Source organism: Mchenga conophoros, linkage group LG7 (assembly GCF_057382185.1).
Source record: "Mchenga conophoros isolate Kocher_MC1m ecotype Shallow Benthic linkage group LG7, M_conophoros_male_GT1.1, whole genome shotgun sequence".
In the NCBI taxonomy this organism is placed as follows: Eukaryota; Metazoa; Chordata; class Actinopteri; order Cichliformes; family Cichlidae; genus Mchenga; species Mchenga conophoros.
In genome coordinates, this window is record NC_140532.1 from 66740000 (window position 1) to 66751101 (window position 11102).

The 11102-nt window shown below is 43.6% G+C and overlaps 1 protein-coding gene across 1 annotated transcript; it reads right to left on the bottom strand.

Moving 5' to 3' along the window:
• Positions 1-7296: 7296 nt before the first annotated feature.
• LOC146571641 (transmembrane emp24 domain-containing protein 6-like) lies at positions 7297-10745 on the bottom strand. Its single transcript, XM_085281326.1, has 4 exons — positions 10184-10745; positions 9833-9959; positions 7871-8043; positions 7297-7634 (listed from the first exon to the last, which is right to left on the bottom strand). Exons 1-4 carry the CDS (start codon positions 10607-10609, stop codon positions 7401-7403), a joined length of 960 nt encoding a protein of 319 aa, XP_085137452.1. The 5' UTR covers positions 10610-10745; the 3' UTR covers positions 7297-7400.
• Positions 10746-11102: the final 357 nt, after the last annotated feature.

The window sequence follows — 11102 nt, forward strand, 5'->3', positions numbered from 1 at the left end:
ATGAGAAAACGTGGAAGCGCTACAAAGAAATAACAGAGGCCATTACACATTTTTTGACAAAGACATGATGCCTATAAATACAGTTAGCAGGGAGGGCTTCACCAGTCTGATACATAAAGTGGACCGGAGATACCGCATCCCCTCAGGAAACTACTTTTCCCATGTCGCCATTCCACAAATGTACGAAACATGCCGCAAGACTAGGGTGGGTTTTAATAATCGATTCATCGATTAATATCGATTCTGGCTTGGATAACGTGATATCGATTCATTAAAATCCTGAATTGATTTTTTTAATATAAATGTATTTTGCCCGAAATTCCAGAATCTCAGGTGAAACTTCACAAAATTTTGACAACCACCAAACATTTAAAACAGTGAATGAGAGCAGGAACACAGATTCTGCACAGAGACGTAAACACAAAGCGCCGACGGATCAGGATCAGTGAGATGTGACTTTCTCACCCGACGGCACGGACACGCTCGGGGCTGAAAGCCGACAGCTCGCTGATTCTGATGTTTCGGCGGGTCCGCGCTTTGTGTTCACGCCGTTTTTGCACAGATTCTAAAGCTGTTAGTTTGATCTCTCTCCAAACAATATTGACCGAACCAGCAGCAAAAGAAGATCCAAACGCTTCACATAAACATCGTCATGGATTCACTCTGACTGTTGCTGTTTTGCTTCCACCAGGATAAAATCACACTTCATGCACAGCTCTCTCTCTCTCTCTGTACTTCAAGAACAGTTTCCCGTCTGTCCCCGAAATCTGTTTTCTGCATTATTTGCTTGGTTGTTACGCACAAGTCTACCGTTGTTTACAGCCTGTCGGCCGATGTTTTTTTTTACTTACTTCCAAAGAGAAAACCTAATTTCTGCCGTTCAATAGGCTTCTGAACAAATGTAAACTTTTTAAAATGATGCAAAACGCTGTCTCTAATAAAACCGCTGTAACTTCAGAGGCAATGTTCATAAGCTGGTTAATGGTTTTCTTTCGTTTTTGATGTACTGCAGAATATTTTTATAAAATCCAGGCCAGGAAAACCACCTTCATGTGTTTCTGTGTTTTATCTTCAGCTACTTTGACACAAAGGCCTCTGCTGTGATGCTCACACCTGTGATAAAGTCTGGAAAGTGTCAGCTTCCTTTTTATAGATACAAAAATATGTAAATGTACTGATCTGAATTATAATCTGACTGAGGCAAAATTTCCCAGATTTAAATCGAATCGAATCAAATTGAATCGAATCGTGTATCGAATCGATTCAGGACCTTGTGAATCGGATTCGAATCGATTCTAGAAATCATGGACGATACCCAGCCCTACACAAGACCGTCACATTTGAACTGAGCCAAGCTGAAAACTACGCTACAGACCTATGATCAAGTCGTACAACGGAGCCATATATGAGTTTCACAGTGCTCTTCCTCACCGAAGACTTTGAACTGAAAACACGGTGTCTAGAGACTGTGTGTTTTCCAAACTCTCACACTAGTGAAAATATAGCCCGTGTATTACGTGAGGTGCTGGCCAGCTGGGATCTTAAAGAAGACCCAAAAATTTTTATGGGGGCAATGTTTCAATGTTAAAGTGCACTTTGTTGTTACACTGCTAATACGGCAGCTTTCTTTAAATAAAACTGTTGCAGTAAAACGTAAATTATGTATTCGGGGTTTTTTGTTTGTTTTGCTATTTATTTTATCGCAAGTCATATCGTTATCGCAATATTGATCGCAGTTATCGCACATCGCAGGGTTTCCTGATATCGTGCAGCACTACTGCGTGCCACCCTGACTTCTAGTCCCAACCAGATTCAGAAGGCAAGAAATTCCAGGATTCCAGCTTTGGAGTTAACACACCTGTGAAGTGAAACCATGTCAGGTGACTACAGCATGAAGCTTGCTGAGAGAAGGCCGAGGGTTTAATTCCATGTGTTCATCCATAGTTTTGATGCCTCCAGTGAAAATCTGTAAATAGTCATAAAATAAAGAAGAACCAAATATAAATATTATATATTTGTGATTGTTATTTATGTTTTTGCATATTTCAGTACTTATTTTTGAGAATTTCTTGTTCTATTAATTGTAGTTATTTGTAATGTTTTACTCGTTGTTTGGTAGCATGCTGCAATACTGAGACCTGAGAATGTCACGGTCTGTGTGGCAGACTGTGGGGGAGAAAGGACCTAAATGCTGGACTCTGTGCAGTAAACAGTGCGTTGATTTACAGTGAAGTAAATGTAACACACAACAAATCTCCAGTGCGCTCCCACGACTCCCGTGTCGCGCCTTCTCCCAAGTGTCTGTACTCTGCTCCCGAGTCTCCGCACTCTCCATGCAAAAACAAAATCCTCTAGCAAACAGAGCCCCTAATCCCAACGGTTTCAAAGTCCGACCGCACGTCCAGCAGCGCTGTCAAAACAGTCCCCAAAAAACTGAAAAAATCAACCACAGTTCTGCCACAGTTTTGGCAGCTGGCCCGATGGACGGTGACGGCAGGAAAACAGCTCGAGCGGCCTGCCACAGGTCTGGCAGCTGTGGCATAGCAGTTCTGGTGGCCGGCCAGTGATCTGATGACAGCCTTGTAGTAGGTCCAGCCACGTAAGAGCTCCGATGGCCCATGGCGAAGCACTGCAGGTGGTTTGTGACACGCAGGCCGTGCTGGTGTGGCAGCTGCAGGCAGTGGAAATGATGGTGGTGTAGCAGCCACTGGGGGTAGATTGGACGGTGATGCAGCAGCAACAGGTAGGTAAAGTGATGGTGGCGTGGTTATGGCAGGCGGTTGAGCAGGTGAGGTCTCCAACATCATAGACACAGGAACAGCAGCACAATGCAGAAACAAACACATATCATATAACAAGAGTCATAAATGCTCATGGACCCTGGGTCGCTCAGACCCAGGTCCTGGACAGAGAATCTGTTTTTCATTCATATCATGTCAAATGGCTGAATGACAGTGAAGCTGAGTCTGAGCTCTCTTCTGCTTTAGTCATTTGTGGCACAAATTTAAAAAGTTTCTGGAAACATCCCTCAGAGGTTTTGGTCCATGTTGACATGACATCATCACACAGCTGCTCCAGATCCATGATGTGAATTTCCTGTTCAACCAAATTACATTCAACTCAGTTCACTTTTATTTATACAGAAAAAACAACAACAGTTGCCTCCAGGTACTTTATATTGTAGAGTAAGAACCTTATGATAATAAAGAGACAAAAGAGAAACTCCAACAATGACATGTGAGCAGCACTTTGGCGACAGTGGGAAGGAAAAACTCCCTTTTAACAGGAAGAAACCTCCAGCAGAACCAGGCTCAGGGAGGGGCGGGGCCATCTGCTGTGATTGGTTGGGGTGAGAGAAGGAAGACAGGATAAAGACATGCTGTGGAAGAGAGACAGAGGTTAATAACAGATATGATTCAATGCATAGAGGTCTGTTAACACATAGTGAGTGAAGAAGAAACACCCAGTGCATCATGGGAATCCCCGGCAGCCTACATCTATTGCAGCATAACTAAGGGAGGATTCAGGGTCACCTGGTCCAGCCCTAACTATATGCTTTAGCAAAAAGGAAAGTTTGAAGCCTAATCTTGAAAGTAGAGATAGTGTCTGTCTCCTGAATCCAAACTGGAAGCTGGTTCCACAGAAGAGGGGCCTGAAAACTGAAGGCTCTGCCTCCCATTCTACTTTTAAATACTCTAGGAACAACAAGTAGGCTCTAATAGGGTGATATGGTGCTGTGGGGTCATACATACTAAGTATGATTTAGTCTGATGCTTGCAGTGTTAGTGCAAACAAAATGGAAGGAAACAATAATCAAAGCAATCTGGATTCTTCCAGCAGTGTCACTAACACAGATGTAGTGATGGACAGGTGTGACACAGATGTTTCTGATGCCCCTCGTGGTTCTGTCAGGACATCATTAGAGTGACATGAAAACCTTCAGATGTTATGATGTTACTCTTTCAAACCCTTTCACCACCCTCTCTCTCCCTCTGGAGGTGGTGCTCTCTCGGCCTCCCTGCGGCTCCTCGTTCTGCTCGAGCAGGCCGCTCAGGTGCGCTCAGGTGCTGCATTATTCACACCGAGCCCGGGGGCTCTAATTAAACCCTGGAGAGAATTGGAATCGTATGCCCTTTTGTTTAAGTGCGCTTTTCACTTCTCTATGTGCACGGCGCTGTTGTACTACCGTGGCAGTATAATCATGGTCAAAATCGATGGGTTTGTCTTTGACGAGGATCTTCTTCTGCCATGCGTTTCTGAGGACGGTTTCCTTTGTTTTGAACGGAAGAAAACAGACGACAATGGAACGGAGAGCGGCATCAGCACCTGGCTTAGGACCGAGGGATCGGTGAGCCCGTTGTATTTGTGGGTCAGTGCCATCAGGTATTAGCCTCTCTCTTCTGATCACATTTTCAACAAAGCTCATTACCGAACTGCCCTCTTCTCCTTCTCCTTCTCGATCTAGACTGAAGGTCTTCTAGCCTTTCAGTTAGTTTCCTTTGCTCCATTAGCGATTGTCTCAGCGCGTCATAGGCCACCACTGACCAGCTTTCAAGCCCCGCCACTCGTGTTTCGGCTTCCTCGAGTTTCTCGCCGTGTTCTTGGAGCGCTAGCTTGTTAGCCGATAGCTGTTGGTTTGTGTCTTCTTTGAATTTCTTTAGGTCGTCTTTCAACTCACGCCTGAGGTCTTCTTTGAATGCGTCGAAGTCAGCTTTCATCTCCGTCCGGAGGTCAAAGATTTGTTGGCTGATATTTTTAATGCCCTCTTGCAAAGATTCGAGATTGGCCCCCTCGCCATTTTCTTCATCTGACACACAGACACAGTTACTCCTGAGCTCCTAATTGTCCCTCAAACCTGATTCAGGGATCCACTCCTCTACTTCACTGTCCTCACTTTCTGAGGACAGAAAGTGCACATTCCCTTGGTTTCCCTCCATAAAAGGTTTTTTACATCCATGTCCTGTAATTATGAGTAGATTGTAAAGTAATAAACATTGACTATGATCATATAAATGCACACAAACACATCTCTACACGCAAATGCAAATGCATTACTGTATATTGCCTGAAAAAAATTGGGCTAACTGCACAGTGTTGTCTTGAGGCAACAAATGAAAATTAACAGTTTTACTGTATAAATAAATTTTAGTGGCTACAGGAAGAGGGTGATAGACTGTCTGAAGCAGTTAGAACAAGACAAGGCTATTGACCGGACCTCATACCACAGGCTGTACCCAGGGGAATCTACACCAACCACTATGGTTTACCAAAAATACATAAACAGGGTGCACCTTTAAGACCAATTGTCTGCATGATCAACTCAGTCACCTATAACATCTCCAAGTTTCTGGCTTCAATCCTCAACCTGCTGGTGGGCAGCTCTGAACACCACACTCAGAACACCTGGAAGTCAAGGTCAAAACCTTTTTTTAATGTAAAAGTGTTTTCGGAAATATTATTTTGTTGTTGATGTTGTAAATGTGATTTGCACTTCCCAGCCACCGTAGGAATCATACTTGTTATTAATCTCTGTCTCTCTTCCACAGCATGTCTTTATCCTGTCTTCCTTCTCTCTCCCCAACAGGTCGCAGCAGATGGCCCCGCCCCTCCCTGAGCCTGGTTCTGCTGGAGGTTTCTTCCTGTTAAAAGGGAGTTTTTCTTCCCACTGTCGCCAAAGTGCTTGCTCACAGGGTCATATGATTTTACCTTACAATATCCTGGGGGCGATCGTGGCTCAAGAGTTGGGAATTCGCCTTGTAACCGGTTTGAGCCCCGACTCGGACAGTCTCGGTCGTTGTGTCCTTGGGACACTTCACCCACCGGGCCCTCTGCCTACCGCTGGCGCCAGTGTTCGGCAGCCTCGCCTCTATCAGTGCGCCCCAGGCTACAACGTAGCTGCCATCACCAGTGTGTGAATGGGTGGATGACTGGATGTGTAAAGTGCTTTGGGGTCCTTAGGGACTAGTAAAGCGCTATATAAATACAGGCCATTTACCATTTACAATATAAAGCACCTTGAGGTGACTGTTGTTGTGATTTGGTGCTATATAAATAAGATTAAATTGAATTGAATACAGATGCCTGCAAAATACTATCGTCCTCATTTTAGGTTTGACAGCATTTCTAGTAGATAATGGCTTGAGATTGAATTGAGGCTGTGGTTTGGGGAAGGCCTCAGAGGGGACTGGAGGCAGGTCCCAGGCTGTGCAGATACTAATGAGAAGTGAAAGGCTTGAAAAGGCGAGATGGGTGGGGCATGGAAACAATAATGAACAGGTTATAGTGCCTGTTATAGGTTATAGGGCAGGCGACATATATAGACATAGGAGAGGAAGTGACGTGTATGGAGGTGTGGTCCCACTCCTGAAATTCAGATCAATTATAACTGCAGTGTTCAGTCTGGGTCATTATTATGTATAAAGTCTGAAGTCACACATAAATGCTGGATCTGGTAACATTTTAACAGGAAACCACAATTCCAGGTTCTACCAGCACACTTTATCAACAAAGTGACATTAACCACTGATTTCTGGACTTTACAGTTTTTCAAACCTCAACCTTGAAATTTTGTTTTGTTAACATTTAAAGACTAACCACCCCTGCATTTTTAAAACATGCGGTCAGTTTTATTATACTTGGCTTCTAGTCTACTTCCTTAAGCAACATCTGCCTCTAGATGAACTTGTTCTGCTCCTCTGTCTTTCCCATCATATATTTTGTGTTCTGGTGGTGGATGTTCATGTGAAACATGGTTTAACATCTTTTATTTTACATTTTTAATAATAATGCCAGTGCATGTAAGCTAAAAGCTCAGGCTACTCGAAACACTCAAATTTGCAGTTTATTTGGTCCTTGGAGTTTAATGTCATACAGAGCAGATGTGAACACAGAAGCCCCATAACCTACTGGCAACACAGTCTACTCATATTGTGTCACAAAGGCCCAGAGACCTGTAGGAAACCATTGAACCACCAATCATTCCCAACCCGTTGTAAGTGCTTGGTGATTAGCTGCTATTGCCCCGTCATGCTGGCCTAGAGACCGGTCCTTAACCCCTCGCCAACCGCCCATTGCTATGCCAACGTGTAGATTCTGCAAACAGCTGATGAATGGTTTCTGGAGAGTACTGGTATCAGTATAATATGTTTACATATTTTTAAAATCACCATCACATATATGTTATTGTTTTTATTTGTTATCAAACTGTATCAATGCAGTATATTGTGAAAAAAAACGTGTTAAGATAACTGATCGAGTCTGTTTGGAAAAGCATCACAAAGTCTCAACATGATTATTTCTAATATTTATTCATTCAAAGAGAAAGAACCATCACTGCTTTTCAATTTGTTCGTGTCTGCCTTTCCTCCACAAAACATCCAGACATTTTTATTTTTAGTCTATCAGCATCGAGGCTTCTCGCCCTCTGTGCCGGTATTGTTGACAAAGAGGCTTTTGAGGAAGAGTAGCTGCAGGTACCCAGAGGTGACGATGAGGAGGCTGAGGGCCATCGACCACCAGGTGATGTACTTTGAGTTGGACTGCAGCAGGAAGTAGTCTACGCTCTTTCTCATCCGACTGAAGCCGTAGTGCCGGAACATGTGAAAGACGTAGGTCTCCACTTTGTGGGTCGTAGTCTGACACAGCAGAACAGACGCAGGTATAAAAATCTGTTTATTCACTTTTGATGTGTCAAACTCCAACAATCCCGCCTCTGCTACCAGTTACTGTTTTTAATTCATTTTGTGAAACACTTTGAACTTAAGTGTGAAGTTTAAATACATTTGACTTGTTTTGGCTCACCAACTGCTGTCAGTACTGCCACAGACACCACAACACTATAACAACTGTAACAGCAGGTAGCTATGTGTACCTCGATGACGCTCAGTGTGTTGTTCAGCTCTTTGCTGATCTCCTCCTTCTTCTTCTCCTCCTCCTCGCTCTTTGAGGGATCTTGGTAGGTGTCATAGTAAACACCAAAGCTGAGGGAAACCTGCATCGAGCCGAAACGGTTGTGGAAGTTGCTGAAGCACATCTGATAGAAACCTGGAAGTAGACAAGTCAAGATGTTTTTCTTTTTTTTTCCATATAGCACAGTTAAAAGTAACACAGCAAACACAAAATGTTTTCCAGTTAAAGCAAACCTATTACGTATCGCAGAATCCTGTGAAAATTGAGTTTATCCTTAATGTTTCCATAGGAATTAAAATCAGTTGTATTTGATTGGTGTATCCAACGGCAGATGTGAGAACCTTTGCAAATGCAGACGTTTTTGCAGTTTGCTGGTCTGCAGCATTCAGTTGTGTGTTAACACAATGCTACAATCATCTCAGGAGTGGATGTTCCAGCAAATTCAACCTAAGACCATCCAAACGCTCAGAAAAACTGCAAAACCCCAAGAATTCTCATTCTCAGACTCTACAGGCCTCATGTTAAATGTTAAAGTTCATGAGAGTACAAATAGAAACAGACGGAACAAGTGTGACTTGTTTGGAAGGGTTACCAGGAGGAAGCCTCTTCTCTTTAACTGAACATTGCAGCAACGCTCAGGTTCCTTTGGACAGACAAAACCAAAGTGGACATGTTTGTCCATAAAGGAGAAAACGAAACACGTCAGACCAGCTGTCAGCACTGTGGTGGAGGGATGATGATCTGGGCTCTGTGCAGTGACTCAGTAAACCATGAACTCCTCTGTATACAAATGTATTCTAGAGTCAGATGTGAGGCCATCAGCCACAGGACGATGATACCAAGAAGAGTGCCAAACCTCCAAAAGAAAAAGAATCAAAGTGGTGCAATGCTCCAGCCAGTCCAGACCTCAGCCTGACGGAGAAGCTGTGGTGGGACCTTCAGAAAACGGTGCCGAAACCGACTGAAGAGTTGAGTCTCAATGATGAGACTAATAACATCTACAGAAGCGGTCCCCAACCCCCGGGCCTCGGACCGGTACCGGTCCGTGAGTCGTGTGTTACCGGGCCGCGAGAGTTGAGGCTCAGGTGTGAAATGTATGGTTTTCAGGGTTTTTATCGGTTTTCAGTGTTATTTTGTTATCGTTTTTATCGTTTACTCGGTTTTCCTGGGTCTTTCCACGTGTGTTATGAATAAATTTTCTTTTTTTCGGTACCGGTACTAGTTTTATTTTGTTGTATTTATCCGCGACACCTTAAAGGCCGGTCCGTGAAAATATTGTCGAGCATAAACCGGTCCGTGGCGCAAAAAAGGTTGGGGACCGCTGATCTACAGGGTGCACGCACGAGGCATTGACGATGACGTGACAATGAGCAGTGACAAATAAATAATGACAGGATGAGAAACAGGTGAAAACATGGCTGGAAGAAACTAAAGAAACAGGAAGTACACTCCACATAACGAGCACAGGACAAAAGACTATCATAATAAAACAGGAAACAGACACAGGAAAACTAAACACTAACAAAATGTCCAAACTTAAAACACTGGCACCACCCAGGCACCATTACAGAAAAACATGATGAAAATTAGAAGATTTTATTGAACATTTCTGTAAAACTCCTGCAGGGTGAGATGCAGTGGGACGACCTGTATCATGAGAATAAAAGATGAAATCTCAATGGAAATCTCAAATGCTAATCTACCAGCTAACGCTAACAAGGTGTTTTTGTGTTTTAATAATTATTTGGCTGCTCACCTTTAAAACATGTATCTCTCTGACTTTACATCCTCTACGAGAGTTTGTGTTGTATCAACATTTAATGTTAAAGTGAATATCTAGACATAATTTCCTACAATCTGTTCATCGCATTCAGCTGAAGTGAAATAACAGCATGGAAGAGCTATCCATCAGACAGACAGCTACCTGATTCTGCAGCCTCAAAGTTGATCTGGCCCTTCGCATCATCAACAGTAGACAGCAACAGATCACTCGGAGTGTTGACGGTGACAGACAGGTGTCTGTCATGGCCGACTCCCATCACCCACTGGACCTACAAAACCAATACAGAGTTAAAAACCATACAGAGCGTCCACACACTGCAGGAACGAGCAGCAGCAGCTCTGTCAGTGTAAAATATCCTGTTTGATGTTACCACTGTGAGCTCTTTTCAACAGATGGTACCGATGCTGGTGTCCATGCTAATCTGACATTTGTGGGAAAACAGACTACATGTCAGGTGGCGTCACTTAGCTTGACACAGAGTTTTCTTCTTACCATGAAGTTCAAGTAAAATCTCTCTCCACGGTGAGCAAAGTGCCAGAAACACTCCAACCCAGCAGCAGGAAGCACTATAGCAAAGTCGTACTGGTCAGAACCCCAGAACAGCTCCTGGTCTGTGACGTCGGGGCGGGCGTTTGTCTGGGGAACCCCATGAGCTGAGCCCCAAAATAAAAAGCCCAGAAAGAAGCAGGGAATCCAGCACAGCATGTCTAAAACATGGAAGGGTGAGAGTAGAGTCTGTGCTGCAGTTAGATCAAAAATGATTAACCAGCCCTGAAATGTTTCCTCCTCTGCTGGGAAAACTGGACGGGCTGCACAGATGGAAGCACTGCTGATAGAGAGGAAAACCCTGCAGGAGGGAAACTCTCCAGGTGATCCAAACAAATGAACCTTGAAACTTCCACAGACAGATCCCGACATCCTGTGGAGGTTTGGACCACCGGTTCAGTAATATTTGACCATGTGGTGGATGTACATTTAGATTATTCTCATGGCCGTCATTTCAACATTTACATGAATCCATTGATCCACTGGTGAACAGGAAACAGCAGACATATGCCAACAGGAGAGTGGGTGTAGTGCTGAGAAGATGGTCTGATTGATGTTTTACATGATAAAACTTGTTTCCATTCTAGACAAAGATCATAAAGAGAATACAAACAGTATTGTTTAAATGATGGTTTCATTTATAAAGCGAAAAACTCTCCCCAAACCTGCCCTGTGTGCAAAAGTAACTGCCCCCTAAACCTGATCACTGGTTGTTCCACCCTCTGCAGCAGGAAGTGATCAGTGCTGAGCAGTTAAACATAATTAACTATCAATGAAATCATGTATGAATTATGATTCTGTGATTAACATACACTTCATATCACTTCTCATTTTCAAAATCATGTCGTTTAGCTTTGAAATGTCT